Source organism: Vicugna pacos, chromosome 1 (genome assembly GCF_048564905.1).
Source record: "Vicugna pacos chromosome 1, VicPac4, whole genome shotgun sequence".
Classification (NCBI taxonomy): domain Eukaryota; kingdom Metazoa; phylum Chordata; class Mammalia; order Artiodactyla; family Camelidae; genus Vicugna; species Vicugna pacos.
The window spans coordinates 5,455,827-5,472,027 of NC_132987.1; the positions used below are offsets into that span (position 1 = coordinate 5,455,827).

General features: G+C 37.4%; 1 protein-coding gene across 2 annotated transcripts in view; it reads right to left on the reverse strand.

Annotated features, from left to right (window-relative positions):
- The window catches only part of TBC1D5 (TBC1 domain family member 5), a 497,763-nt gene that overhangs the window by 232,253 nt on the left and 249,309 nt on the right, over positions 1 to 16,201 (reverse strand). For both annotated transcript variants that reach the window (XM_072946459.1, XM_072946400.1), the window contains exon 5: positions 14,739 to 14,808. In XM_072946459.1, the coding sequence (XP_072802560.1) occupies positions 14,739 to 14,808 (70 nt within the window). The remainder of the gene's footprint in view (positions 1 to 14,738; positions 14,809 to 16,201) is intronic.

The following is a 16,201-nucleotide window of genomic DNA, read 5'->3' on the forward strand; positions in this document are numbered from 1 at the left end:
CACTGAAACGCCACCCCAAAACTGAGCTATCAGAGGTTTAAACAGTCCATAGAGGACAAAATGTTGAAAAGTGGAGCCCTTTGAGGGGAGCTGGACCAAAATAAAAGCTTTTTCCAATCACAAATATGAACCATGGACTATACTCCTGAACTCAGAGAAAGGCCTGGGAACAGAATAGTAAGCATTGAGGAGTCAGTGGGGGAATTTTTCAGTTTAATTAACAAAAATAAAGGAACGATAGTTGCTAAACTTTGTCTTACATAACAACAACGAAAAAAGGCTCCAACAGCAAAAATCTAGCAATGATGCTTTTTAAATGCTAAAAAAATCCATTTATGATATATATAATATTTTAGGTAAATCACTTTTAACTTCTCTAACACCTTTCCTGGGAGGGTATATTTTTAACCCCTTTCTGAATGACAAAGCTGAGGCCCAGAAACATTATATAAGTTGTCAAGAGTGAAAAGGAAGGAGAATTAGGAAACGCCTCTTCATGGATAACATGGAGACAGCACCAGAGGGAACATGATAGTCCACACATCAAAGGACAAAAAATGGCCTCTGGCAACAAGGCGAGATAGGAATGTGACTTTATATCTTCCTCACATTTGCAGTTTTTGAACATTAAGGCCAAAGGTACAGAGATAAGTTTTCACCAGTTGGGCTGAGAAGGTAAGTCAACAAATACTGAGAGTGGTTAAGAACGCAGGGGACACTTGAGTGCATAACTGCCTCCAATGGAACAGGTTAGAGACCGGGGTCGTAAAAACTGCTGACAAGGCACTAGTGCCATCTAGTGGCAACTAATCTGCACTGCAGGCACCCAGTCCCTGGAAACCAGCATCTAAGCAAGGAGAGGCAGAAACTGGCTGCTTCATTTCCCCTGCCAATGTAATGGATTAGTCGTGGCTGCCTTGGAAGCACTGTGTTGAGGAGGACTCTGAGCCCATCTCTGTGCTCCTCAGAGAAGAACATTCATTGGCCAAGAGTGCTGCAATCATTTCTAAGTGAGTGGAATTAATTTTTGCAGCACCAACTGATGCCTTCCCGCTAAGAAGACCTATTTAGGTAGTTAAGCCTCTTGCAGCTTTTTTTTTTTTTAACATGGAAATCAACTAGAATATGCAGTGAATAAATACAGCTTATAATCATAAAGAGATATCTTTCTAATTATATATTTTAATGTAGTATTTTCCCAAGATATGCACATAAAATTAGAATGCAACTAGTTAGCACTTTCTAAATTTAATTGTTTAAATACTTTTGTAACCTAAATTATGCATAAATGACATGGCAATTCTGGAAAAAATATTTTTGAATCGTCCCAAATGAAGATATAATAGAGAAAACAAGTTCACATTGTATATTTTATATGATGCTTTCTACCCCATTTTCTGGCTTTATTTAGACAGGGGACAATGTCTCTGTGGAGCTAACTTAAAAAAGCCAGGCCACTACAGTAACTGAGAAGAGCCCAGTGACTCCCTACAGCTGGTACTGAACATCTCTGATACCTGATTAAGACAGCTGCTTTGGCTGTTACTGATGAAGTTGCTCGGTGGAGCAGAGAAGGGCTCATCCCACAGGAAAGGTCAGTAAGTCCCGGTGGGTGGGGCTGGGGGGTGTGCCAGGGGGTGGGTGGTACAGGAGCTCTCAGAGATGGCCCTGTGGTTTCCAAGGTCGGCCTGTCAACTGTGGTCATCTCGTTTTTGAGATGTGGCTAGAGTAACAGCAGAACTAAAGGCCAGGCCAAAGGAATGTGGCCTATAAGTGGGGTAAGTAAGATCAGAGTTAGACGCATAGGATATGTCGAAGGTGGAGAAGCACCTTCCAAGCAAAAAAAAACTGCACCTGATGCAAAAAGGTTTAAACAATTTTATAATCCTAAAGTGCATGCCAATATTTGAAAAGACTGCCATGTTAATTACAATCACATTTGCTTTACTGAATGCAAAGGGAAAAGGACACAAGAAGTTTTTAAGGCTGTATAGAAATATATTAGGGAAAGATTTCTATTAATGAAAGGACTGTACCACGATTCCAATATTCCACCTAAAAGAGCATGCGCCTTTATACCGTTTTAAAGGTATGATTTTTAAAATACTATTCAAATAGAACAAGGAACATGTAAACCTAAAAATCAATGGAAATATGAGAAGTGTAAATTAGGGATGTCAGCATCAGACTGTAAAGTGTGGCACCAGATCTGGGTAAGCTACAACATTAGGACTGCAGGTGCCAAGATCAACCAGATAAACACTGATGTTATCTATAATTACCTCATTTTTAGCTTAAATCACAGGTAATGAGGGAACTCAGAGACTCTAAAAGGCAATTAGAAACTGTACTGGCTTTTTTGCTTCCTGTATCAGGAATTTTTAAAAACTTACTTTTATTTAAAGCTCTTTTTTCCTCCATAATGAAACATCAGGGCATATTACTTATACATATATATATACATATAAAAACACCTCACAATTACAAGCTTAAAATGGATTTCTTCGTCTTTCTAGGTGAGATATGTTCTCATGTGATGAGGCTCCACTGAGACAAAGGCAACAAATAGCTCACTGTGTGGTGGTTTGTTAAAATTAATTTATGATGATGTTTTGATTTGGGTTTGGATTTAACTGTGAACTGAGAAAACGCGAGCTTTCACCTGAATATCCACAAGGACACAAAAAACTGAGCAACGGTGCTGGACTGTCAGCTAGAATACTCTTTCAATTTTTAAAAAATGTATTATTTTCTTAAAATTACAGTGTTTAAGAGCTCCTAAATTCAGAATCATATTAAAGTAGGTAAACTCAGCAAATGAGCGTTGAGAAAAGAAATAAGACAAGCTGTATCACAAGGTTGTAAAAAATTAAGCACATAATAAAGGTCCTTATATTACTAATCAAAGGATCAAGCATTTAGAAACGAGGTGAGCAAAGGACCTGGACCCGACAATCTCCATGAAGCTGTCTGAAATGAACGTGTTCTATGGCCCACGGCTTACTGATGTTTCTGACATAATCAGTAAGTAAGGAAAGCCCCCTCTTTGAGACACCTCCGCGGGGCCCTCCCCACCTCCTTCGTCCCCAGCCTGCCCTTATTGCTGGGGTATTAGTGCTGACAAGCATGCATGGACTTGATATCTTATTCTCTATATGATAAACACTTTACCACACATCTATAATGTAAACGATAATGCAAGGGAAATATTTATAGCATGGAAAACAATTTATTTTCTAGTAATTTAGAAACAAAGCATTTATTTACCAAAATCTCACATTCTAATTAAAGGGCAATCCTTTCCCTTAAACCGTGTTTTCCAAGACTGGGTTGACTTGTAGGGAATTACACCTATAGAAATACATGTACTTTTGAAACAAATATTTTCTCTTAAAAAGATTTAAGTGGATTATATTTTAACTGAATTCATTCATTTGACAACCTCTAAATCAGCACTGTGTGACAGAACTTTCTGAGATGACAGAAATGTTCTCTGACTGTCCAATATGATAATCACTAATCACATATGGCTATGAAGCAGCTGAAACATGGCTATAGCATAACTGAAAAATGACTTATTTTATTTTATTTTAATTAATTTAAACCTAAATTTAAATAGCCTTATGTTGCCAGTGGTTCCTATATTGGACAGTGAAACTCAAAGTGTTTTAAGGATGATAAACCATTCATATATACATCCAACTGTAACGGTTCAACAGATATAAAGATGTACACATGAGAGTCACAGTGTCAGCAGGGAAAGCAGACAGATACACGCTGAAAGTTAAACAATGCAAGTGGTTATGAAATCAAGTGGATGTAACACAGTATAAAATTAACTCTAAGTAAAATCAGATATCCATGTAAAAGTGTTTTTTTTTCCTTTTCTTAGTTTTTGAATCTCATCTCATGGCCTGTCACCATCTGTTTCTGTCTCCAGCACCACCACCCACTGCCCCCTGCTTCCTTTCACCTCTCTCTCTTTCTCTCTCTCTCTCACACACACACATACACACATAAAAGTTAGAAAAGCAAATCTTTAGTGATGACAGTGACACACCAGAAATGATCAATGCTGGAAAGAATCAGACCTGAGACTTGGACCACGAGCATCATATAACCATACTCGGCAATGACTGGCTCATACATACAGGAAATGGTAATTTAAAATGAGGATCAGTGGGCCATGTGATAAAATAAACTCGAGTTTAAGGTCAATTTGTACTTTATCGACTTTATAATTTGTCTGGATTAACATACCTGGGAAAACAATTTTACATGGGCCCCTGAAAAAGTAAGGAAATACCCGGGTGACTAGAAAACAGCATTCGTTTATAGTTAAAAAGGAAACAATGCACTAATTTAAAAAACCCATGCTCAAATATCCAATTTACCCATCATGGTGAAAGGCCTATGTATGCCCTGTAAGTGATTTTCTCAACACAAATGATGTTCAGAGTATCAAAATGTTTCTAAGACTTCAAGGAATTTTACTCCAGATGTAATATATGTTTGGAAAATGCATGGCTATTTGCTCCTACATCAGATGACTTCACTTGCTTGGCTTCTGGAGTTTTCCATCCTGCTTTTTAGCGGCATTTCCCTCACGGCCATCACTGTCAGGCTACCAGCGACCGATTCGTAAAATGACGGTCTATTAGCTTTTAGAAATCTGAAATCTGTACCCTTCTGTTGCTTGCTCTGTTTGTCTTTTTTAAAAATAAAGACAACAAACACGACTTTAAACCATCATACATTCTAGCCTATTTCAACAACATAAACCATCTGATTATATTCTCCTTGGCTGAAGCTATTTGAAATCCGACCTACATAACTGGTATGTTACCGCATTTCCAAAGAAAGAGGGAAAATCCCCTTTTCTTGACACTGGACCCCGTGGAGACCCTGAAATGAAGCCCACAGGCTGCTTCCCATGCAGGCCTGAACATCAGTGTGAGTCGTGTTTCTCTTTCTGATTTTCAAAAACAGCTGCTCAGCATCATGGTGGAAGATAAGCCGTTTTCCCGTGACCTCCTTGCCCAGATTAAATTATGCTTCATAAAAAGTCCTGTGTTAATAAGCAGAAGTATTCTCCACTGCTGGAATCTTATATGATTTGCAAGTTCATCAACTTCAAAAGAACCCAAATCTAGTCCTGATTTTATAAAAGACCTTTTGTTATTTTGCTATTTGCTATTTTGTTAATTCATACACTCAATAATTCAGATGTTCCCAAATGGATGCCACAAAAATTTAATTATATGACCACAGAGATCTTCATAATGAACGCGAGTGAGATGTTTTCATTGAGTTGTTGCATGGAATGCTACTATAAGACTGAAAATTAGCACCATGAGAAAAGTTTCATTTTACAACAGAACTTTAAAAAATATTATAATTAGGAATGGCACCTAGAGAGACAGAGGCAGGAAAATGGGGTCCCTCCTCTGGAAGCAGGTTCCATCAGCGGCTCAGGTGGCAGTGGGAGACAGGGTTGGGTGTTAAAAATGCCAAATGGACCGCTCTGGCTTTATTTATCCTACTCCCCCCACCTTCCCCCAAATCTCGCAGGAGGAAAAAAATGGTCCCCATTCAACTTACAAAGTCAGAAAAGAAGGGAGAGACGCAGGCTCTGGGGGTGGCCCTGTGCAAGGTGGGGGAGGGGCGGGCAGGCAAGCAGCAGCGGTCACTTTGGAGATTACAAACGTATCACTGCGAACCGAACCAAATCCAGAAATCAGAGGTCTGTGCCCGGTTCTGCCGCTTGAGGGAGATTTAAGACCTAGAAGCACACTGAAAACTGGAATGAGGCTAAGAGATGGTGTTCAACCACCCTGTCTTGCTTCACATGGGCTCAGAGGCTCGGGCATGTCATCTGGACTGCTTTTCTCATCGGAACAAGTAGCTGGAAATACAGTCTTTGCAGCTCCTTGAGTACGTCACCCAGACCAAGTACTTCTGCATCTATCTCAGAACATGGCATCTATAATCATGGAATGAAAACTATGCCCATATGTTCCAATGATACTAGGACTTCTTTTAAATTTCAAATATTCTCTCATTAGCAGGCTATTTTTTATTCCATAGCTGCTTTATTGATTTTCCCCTTATTTCTAGGCACATAATATTCATCCTCAATTGTATCATTACCAACTATTTCATATAATTTTGTGCAATTTAAAGACTCACATTTTCAACTCCCAGTTAAAATTTCTGATCACTGATTTAAATATATCAAGCAGTTATGATATACTGAAATTGAAAACTTCAACACTGTCAAAACAGCAGTTCCTGCAAAGTAACAACACTGCCACAATGAAACAGATGTGTGTAAACACCCATGTTGTACGAGCTTGTGATCGACAGATGTAAGGCCAGTCAAATCTACCAAGAACCCCAAAGAACGCACAGCCAGAGCTTGTTCATACTGTTCACCTCATGGAAAACTCTGGTTCCTCCGGTAAGTCCAGCAAACCTGTCTTCCTCCCAACCACTACCCACCCTCAATTTTAACTAGCTCGTCTGGTATCCCCTAGATCCTGGTCAGAGTCCCCACTGTAACACCAGTCATCATCTGTGGTGGTGGCCTCCACGTTTGTCCCCTCTCCCAGCTCACAAGTGCGCCAAGGGCAGGGTGTGTGATTTGTCTGGCTTTGGGTCTGGCACACTGGCTGCCAGTAATGGGTGTACAGTAAAGACCTGCAGAATGACTGAAGATAGGTTAGCTCTCTTGATAACAATAAATTGTCATATATATATAATACATATATAACATACAATACAATACATACGTATTATACATACATATGTGTACACACACATATATATATATGTCTATATAAAAACAAATGCCAGGAAGGTACTTGTGAAAGCTCCGGATTAGTAATAAATGAAAAAATAGGATTACTAATCACTGCCCCTTCCCTCAAAAGGCAAGGCAATCTGATACAGGAAACAGACAAATATTGAAAATCCATTTTTCTTAAAATAGTCTATGAAAATTCCACCCTTCAACTATATCTTTGAGACAACAAATTGTCCATCAAATCATAAACCAGAAATTAAGCATTACACACGCTAACTACATAAATATAAAGGAGATCTATAAGTCGATAAATAAGCATGCTATTTGTAAAATGTTTCAAGAGATTTATAACTTTCCACTTTTAAACTCTTAATTTTATGCATTATTTTCTCAAAGTATAGATCCAGTAACACACTTCAATATTACTGACCAACTATTTAATTAAATCTACTTCAGCGCCATCCCTACAAAGTGCCGCCTGTTGACACACGTCACACAGTGACAGAGGGGCTGCCAGGGTTGTCCAGGGCAGACAGACGTTCTTCCAGGGGAAGGGTCTCTCCTGCCGACTGACTCATGGCAGCTTTATCCTCCCATTTCAAATGTATGCCTGTCTTTTCAAAGATAAACATTTACACAGCCTTGGTTGACTGAAGCTTGCAGCTGACTTTGTAAATAAACAAAGAGGAAAAAAATTTTCCCCAAAGCCTGTCTACAGATAATAAAAAGGGCTTGAAGGGGCTTGTGCAGGAAAAGAACTCACACTGTAACGTGTGTGCTCCGGTCAGTCTGGGTTATGTTAATTTGTGGATGTAAATGCAAGCAAACCCGTTAATTATTTAAACAAAAGGTTGTGTATTTCCAGAGCCTGAAGTGATTAATAATTAGTTCAGACAGGTTATACATTACAGAGAAACGTAGCTACTGACCAGTTCTAGGACCATAAAAATAATAAAGCTACTTCAAGAAGATATATTTATCATTCAAATGTGATTTTTTTTTTCCTTCTCTCAAATGTGGCTCCATTATGGAGGTAAGAAGAAAAAGTAATATTCTGATTTTGGTGTCCAGAAAATACAAAAGTTACACATTTTGTGCTCTCTGAAATTATCATTTAACTATAAAAGTTGTGGTGCTACTTGGGCAAATATGAAAACAAGAACTAAGAAAATCTGATGATAAGTTGGTGGGGCTGAATAGAAATCTATAATCTACAGATAACTGTACGACTGTAGAGCTGACCTTTTATAGATAACTGTACCTCGCTCCCTAAATACTCACTTATTGCCACTTTAGAAGTGTACAGAATTTTTAAAGTACTTTTCTGAGACAAAGGACAACTTTGTTAGGTGAAAAAATCATTTAAAACTCAAAGGAAATGTTAGAAAAGAGAGAAAGAAAAAAACTAGGATTTGCTCCCTCCTATGTGTTCGGTGACTGCGCCGGGGCTCCGCACACTTGCAGGTGTGCGCCCTACAAGTCTGTGACACAGGAGCTGGTAAAACTCCGGTTTTACAAATGAGCTAACCAGGACTCGGGGAGGTTAATCACTTTACCTAAGGTCACACAGTCAGTAAGTGGTGGCGCTAACACGTAAACTTTAGTCTGTCTTATTTCTCTCTGTGTGCTTTTCCCAAACTGTTTCCCTAAATCATGTATTTATTCTTAAGAACTTAAAGAGTTGGTGTCATAAAATTACATAGGTTCTCAACAAAATACAGGCAACACATCCAACTGAGGAAAGCATTATTCTAAGAATCAGCAAAGAAACCCTAATTCTAGGTCCTCCTTTTTCATCTATTTACTAAGCTATGTCCTGGAAAAATAATTAAAATGGCCAGGCCGTAGGAACCTAGGATGAGTGGGTGGAGAAGGAGCAAGACACGGAACTCAGGCTGGTCTCTCTTTCCTGTAGTAAATGCTGTGGACTGAACGTGGCCCCCAAATTCATATTTTGAATCCTGGTGTCCAGTGTGATAGTGTTTGGGAGTGCAGACTTTGGGAGGTGATTAGGTCACCAGGGATGAGCCCTAATGAATGGGATCAATGCTCTTACGGAAGAGGACTCCAGAGAGCTCGCGTGCCCCTCAGCCACGGGAGAACACGGTTAAAAGACTCCATCTAGGAACCAGGAAGTGGGCTCCATCATACACCAAATCTGCCAGCATCCTCACCTGGAACCTCCCAGCCTCTAGAACTGTGAGAAGTAAATTTCTGTTGTTTATAAGCCACCTCGTCTCTGGTATTTTGTTATAGCAGCTGGAACAAATTAACACAGTATAACGTTCAGCAATTAAATTGATTCTATGATTCCATATTCTTAAAAATAACAGATTAACAAATGTATATCATTCTAAAAGTATAACCAGAACCCAGATTTCTAAATTTTAAATCCAAAATATGCTTTTGCCCTATTATCTCTAATATGCTGAGCCACTGCTTCATTGTTATTTCAAGAGACAGAGGACACTCTTACATGCAAATGGGGGGAGGAAAAGGTATTATACTAAAAATAAATGTAAATGATGTAAAGTTATTTCCCACATTCTCCCAAATTATTCATTACATGTAAATAGGATATATAACAGCTTTGTGATAAAACCTGAAGCCTAATTTTTTAAATTTCCTCAATGACTAAAGAAAGTTCAAATTAATGTATTTTTTCTTATTCAGGAAATTACAACTTTTAAATTCAAAAAGCTAAACCAACAACATTGATTGACTGATTGTAGGGGGAGGTAATCAGGTTTATTTATTAATATTATTATTTTTTCTTTAATGGAGATACTGGGGATTGAACCCAGGACCTCATGCATGCTAAGCCTGCATTCTACCACCTGAGCTGTACCTTCCCCTCTGAGAAGTCTTAAAATCTTTTTACTAACTTCAAAATCCTTTGACTCTGTGGGCTATAAAACATACCGTATTGAAAAAGGGAGGCAACTTTGGGAGCTCTGATCAACATCAAGAAATTTTATCACCAGTACTCTGGAGCCAAAGTGGCTTTTTATTTTCTTTCCTTAAAGAGAAAATAAAATATATAAAGGGGAAAGCTCCCCTTACTACTTCAACAAAAGTTCTTTTGAATTATGTAATTTGGTCTTTCTTTAGAGGAAAAAAACTAAGAAGCCAAAAAGTATGAATATAACTTTATTAAAAAAAATAATGTATAGCTTGTAAGCATTTAGGACTAAAACATTTTCAAGGCTCAAATCACCCCACTATGCCACTTAGAGGATTTCCTAATTCAAATGACACATTAAGTATTTTACAATCCTTTTTTGCATCTAACTACCTATGTTTTTAAATTCAACATCAGGGTTTCTGACTAAATTATCACAATTTTGGTTTAAGGGTTAAGACTTTGAACAACCACTGGTCATTATTATTTTGAACTGTCTCTTGAAGTCAACATTTAATTTCAAGTACTACTTGAAAATTATCCAGTTGTCAAAAATCCAGAAGACAGTACACTTTTCCTAATGGCACAGCTTGGGAAAATACACTCAGAAATGGTACTGTGTGAAATTAAGTTGTAAAAATAATTAGGGTCAGCTAGGTGATTTACCACTGTGTATACAGAATCTAGAAAATCAGAGTTAAATATACAAATTTATTTAAAAATAACCTACAATGATTTATATTCTACCCTATGCCATTTATACAGTGCTAAGACGTCTGAAATCTAAGCACTATTGTGAGCTTCCCAGTGAATGCCAATAACTGATCAGAGTTTTCTCTAAACTATTAAACCAACAGATTTTAACATGAATTTGTGGCTACATAAACACAACCTAAATCTTATCAAAAATGAGGCAAAAACGAAGTTATTTTCTGTATTGGTAATTATAACATTTTGCTTTACGAAGCATTACAGTGACTCAAAAACCATACAGACTTCCAAATGAACTTTTGCAGAATATCATAATTGGATCAATAAAGATATTTAGAAACAGAGGGTAAAAAAGGGAAAGTTTAAAAATGTTCACCTTCAATTTATTTCATAGGTCACTGTTATCCCATCTAATAAGATAATTAAAAACATGCAAGCAGCTGGTACTACAGCTAAACAGATTAATGTAATAGTCTGTAGTCATATGTGCTGGCAAGGGGCTCGCCTCTTTGGAGAGGAGAAGGTCAGCTGCCCTTGGGGAGGGGAGGGGGGAGAGGGAGCAGTCCCTCCACCAAAGGGCCAGGTGCTGCAGTCCCTAAGTTAAATGTCCACTGCCAGCTGTGCGTCGGCAACTCCTTCTTTCACACCCAGCAACAGTCTCTCAGTTTTCATGGTTAAATAAGACCCAGAGAAAGCTCATTTCATCTAACAGAAAACATTAACATGGGTCTTTAAAAAGCACAAAATAGACTGCATAAACCAGTAATATCTCCTCAGTTTTTATAATCTTTCCACTTTAATGCAACATCTGCAAATGAGTTGGGAGATAAATAATCAAATTTTAACAAAAACTTCCACAACAAAATCTAGGCTATCACCCGGGCATCACGGAATGACCACACTGGTGCCTTAGGAGTTAAATGAAGCTGGGCTCTATCTGAATCAATGAAGCAAAACCACAAACCCGAAGTAAAACCTCCTAGACTATGAACAAGTCTGTGAGCGTGAGGCACATAAAGCTATAGTTAGGGTCCATCGATTGTAAATTTCAAAATTTGCCAAAATTCCAAAAACCCTCCTCTGAACTTACACCAGTACTAACACATCTCCCTTCTCTCTCTACTGGGTGTGTGTGTCTGTTACACGGGGAGCCTGGAACACAACAGGAGAGGCTGAGAGCTCCAAGCCTCATGTGGCGCTTGTCTCAGCCCCCTCTCTGCTAACAGATAACAGTTATTTTCCTGTAAGACATTTTGTGTTTAAATCTTCCTTTTGGTGTCTCTACTAGCGCAGTGTAAAACAAATTCTACAGTGCCAGAAGATAAACGGTGATGACGGTAACGATGGCATTGACCGGAAGACAAAAGCAGCTCAAACTTACTCGGCATTTGCCACATGGCATTATCCCATTAAGTCCTTAAAGCAAGTGTGATTTATCGCCCTCACACTCGAGGTGAGGAAACTAAGACTTGTCCAAAGTCTCTGGGGTCAGACATGCACCAACTCACTATGTTTAGATATTATTACCGAACAAAACCTGAAACAACAGAAAGCAGAGACTGTCCTCTTTAAAACTGACATCTGAGACCACAATAATGTAAGCAAATAATGGGAAGAATACAGATTTAGGGGACCAGTTCAAGACTGGATTCAAAAGTTAATAAAGCCTCGGCCTGTACCAGGGTGCGCACAAAGATGGAGGCAAAAAATTGCCGATTTCCATGAGGGGAACACAAAGAACTACCAATAAAAACACATGGTTTTGCATTCAGATTTTCAAAAGGCTTCATTTTACACAATTCTGTCAGTCTTTACAACAGCTGTGACAAGGAAGCAAGTCGGACACTATGATGTCCACTTTACAGATGACAGAGTAAAGCCAGTCACTATCGCAGACACAAGCAGACCAGCCCGAGTGTGTCAGTGCCTGGCCGACAGCCAGAACTGTCTGTGAAGAAAGGTCAGGATTTCCAAGGCGGTCAAAACAGTACAACGTAGATTTGTTAGGCTAAAGGATATTTGAGGGTTGGAACATTCATATTTTTCTAATAACCTATTTCTAGTTGATTTAAAAGAGCTATGATAGTAACAGAACAAATTTTCATTTTCAAAACTGAATTTCACTGACAATTCTTGTGGCCATTTTAGTGTGATTCTGCAACTATTCCTGGCTTTTATTGGTTGACCTTATATGAAAATATGCCCTAGAGCTGTGCTGCTATGAATTCTGCATTTAACCCAAGTGTCAGATTCACAAGTAAGCTCATTATATTGTAAGAGCTATTGCCTACTGAGTAGAAAAATATTCATTTCACACCTTAAATACTATAATACTATTTAATAACAGCATTGGCCTGCCAACTATTAAAAGCTCATTTTTATATACTGTACTACCTGAGCTTTTTATCTTGCCTTTTTAATTACAACAATATAGTAATATCTTAACATTACAACACTGACAGGCATTGATTAAAACTATATTAGTTAACAACATTAGTATTTATTGTGCAAAGTTGTATTAGGAGTTCGCTTCAAAGTACAATTATCATTCAATAATACTAAGATACTTTAATCTTCAAACTACTCAAGAACAAACCAAACTACAAGATAATACTGTGCCTTCACACTGACACATTTCTCTTAACTTTATATTATGTCCATTATTTGTTATCATTAGCTAAACTACAAATGTAATTGTGAAACATAATTTACCAGCAAAATTTATATATACACGAGGATTTTCCTTCCTTTGAAATACACCTTTATTTTCCTTTTGTCTTGGGATTTTTTAAAATTGTATTTATATCTAATGCTATCTCCACCATGCATTTCACATATTATCACATTCGCATTCCTCAGTTACATGCCAAACATGAGCATTTATTTAAATCTCTCTTAAATTCACCTTTTGTTGTTGTTGGGATCAACATGTTCAGATAGAGGATTCCACCTATTACTTAGTATGTGAAATTCCAAGCTTTCCCCTGCACTTCAGCACTAAGAGAGGGCTCTGGAGCACTCTAACCCTTAGCAGGTAGGACGGGTGCAGAAAACATAACGACAGCACGTGAGCTTCACTGCCGCGGCAATGCCCTTCTACAACACCATGGGAACACAGCCTCTTGTAGCACCCATGACACTTGAATGACTGATTATTTCTAAAGACCCCAAATGGCATAAAATAAAGATGTCAAGCATCTCAATCACCATCTCATTTCTGGAATTCATAAACAAATTGTAAAAACTTTCACAATGACTGCATTCTTGTTAAGGGTTTCGTGTATATAAGGCCCTACTGTGGATGTTAGAAGCTTGCCTGGGAGCTGAAGGAACAAATGATCTACTTCCAATCACGTATATAGAGTGTACAGTCAAGAATATAAAGAATCTAAGCACAAATTCCATATTTATGATACAAAAGAAGGAATTACAGCTTAATATTCAAATGTTTCCAAGTGTATAGTGGTTCCTGCATATATTTTATAGCATCAATACGCAAGTATCAGAACTTATTAACCATAAGGACAACGTACTCCATCAAAGGATTTCTTCAAGAATCTGCACTGCTACCTACAACACCAAAAGGTGTTATTACTGAATCTGTACTTTATTCTCCCTAAAAGAAAACAATCCAGTTCTTATATCACTTTGGTTCAGCAGATGGATTTCAAATACTACTGGAAGTACTTTAATATTTCCACTTCCAAGGTTTCCCTGTTAAGAAGATACAAAATCCAGAAACGTTTACTCAAGCAAATTCAAGTTACATAGAGAATATTAACAAATGACTAAATAAGATGCGTGTTTTCTTAATGAGTGTATCCTTTTTAAAAATTGCTAATTGAGATGTAACTGCCCTGTTTGCTGAGGAGTCAAACGGGATATTAACAAACAGCCCTTAACATAAGCATGGATTACATTTCAGACTCTCTCAGATGCTCATAAGCAGATACTCTGTATTATCAGGAAACTTAGGCAAACAAAGGAAGCCTTTAGTACCATAAGAGAGATATGGAAAAACAAAAACAAAAATGCATTATGATGAAGCTTAATACTACATGTGCATTCATTCCAATTATCTTGCTATAGGATAACAACAGCTATTTACAGTGAGTTCATTTACTTAAGAACTAAGAATTGTTATATTTTCCCCTACTCAATAAGCTTGCAGAACAACTGCGTGACACAATATTCTTTGCATTTGTCATATTTTTAAAGCACAGATTACAGGTCCTCACTAGTCTGAGATCAGAATCCTCTAAGATTAGGTATCTTGTACATTATCTTGTAATATTATGTATCTATGTATTCATCACCTACCTATAGGAATTAAAAGTCCCATCAGAATCTAAAGTAGAACTTGCTCTTCTTCCATTTTTATTTGAATCTCCTGGAAAAAAAATTTAGAAACACTGAAATAATGGAGATTATGAAACTGCGTATTTCAGTTGAAAAGTTACTGTGACAGGTCCATGCAGTACACTGAGTCCAAAAACATATACCACTTACCCCTTACCCCTCCCCCAAATATCTTTTGTAATCAGAACCTTTAAGCAAAAAATTCATTTTGATGCTAAAATATAGGCTACCACCACCACTCCAACTTGGACAGCACTACACCACAGTAGCTGCTAACAGGAACAAATGAAGTATATAGTACAGCCATTTTCTTCTTCTGAATCGCAGACAAAACCAAAATTTATAAACCATTTAATCAAACACTAATGTTCACAAACAGAGCGCAACTTTTATCAGTGACCAAGTCACCCATCCTGTCCACTGCTGGAGTTGAAAGGGAGCAGGCAGAGAGCAGACCTGGAATGTTTTCCCGGCCCGGCCCTCCACGCTCTAGGAACTTGGCCAGCAGACAGGGAGAACAGAGAGCTGCCTGGAGAGGGGGTGATCAACAGTGCCTTCCAGCGAGCTTTTAATACACCTTCAAAATCTTCCCCAAACTTTTATGTTTTAATTGTGGGCAAAAGTTCAGCAATTTAAAAAAATTGAAAAAAAAAAAAAAAAGAAACAACAACTCAGCATCAAAAGGTATTTCTTCCTCATGCAGTAATATCAAACTTTTAGGGAAAAAACATTTGCACTTGAGCCTATTCAAAAAAACTAGATTGAGAACAAATTCTACCTATCAGTTTAAAGATCACAGAATAAAAATACATTTGCTAAAGAAGTTAAAAAATGTTTACCAGTGACACAAAATATTCTTATTGAAGGAAATTTAATTTTAGCTTAAATTTTAAAATATGTACTTCAAAGTGTACTTTTTATGAAACCATAGTGTACTACTACTAAACACATCATTTATTCTCAGAAACAAATTAAACAGACCAGAATCTGATTACATTTTATACTAATTCCTGTTATGTAACTTTCAAACATCAGGTTATATTCACTTTTGTGATATTTAAAGCCTAATAATTTAATGATTTATCCAATTTTAACTTACACTTTTAATCCATTCTGAACATTCTAAGGTACCACTGGAGATCATCACAGTGGTCTTGTTAAGTCAAATAGCAATTACACAGCTTTCAGTTTAGAGATGAAATTATTTTTAATTATTGAATATAGCATTTAAGGTACCATACTTATATGATTATGCTGCTCATTAAAGGGTTATTGAAAGCTAAAATGTAATTTTAATGACAGTTACCTATTTTTCTTTGCACATTTTATAGTTGACAGATTAGTCAAGAATGCTGGTTCTCTTCAAAATCTTTGCAGCTGCACATAAATGTTTAGAAGAAGGAGAACTGGTCTGAACCCACTTA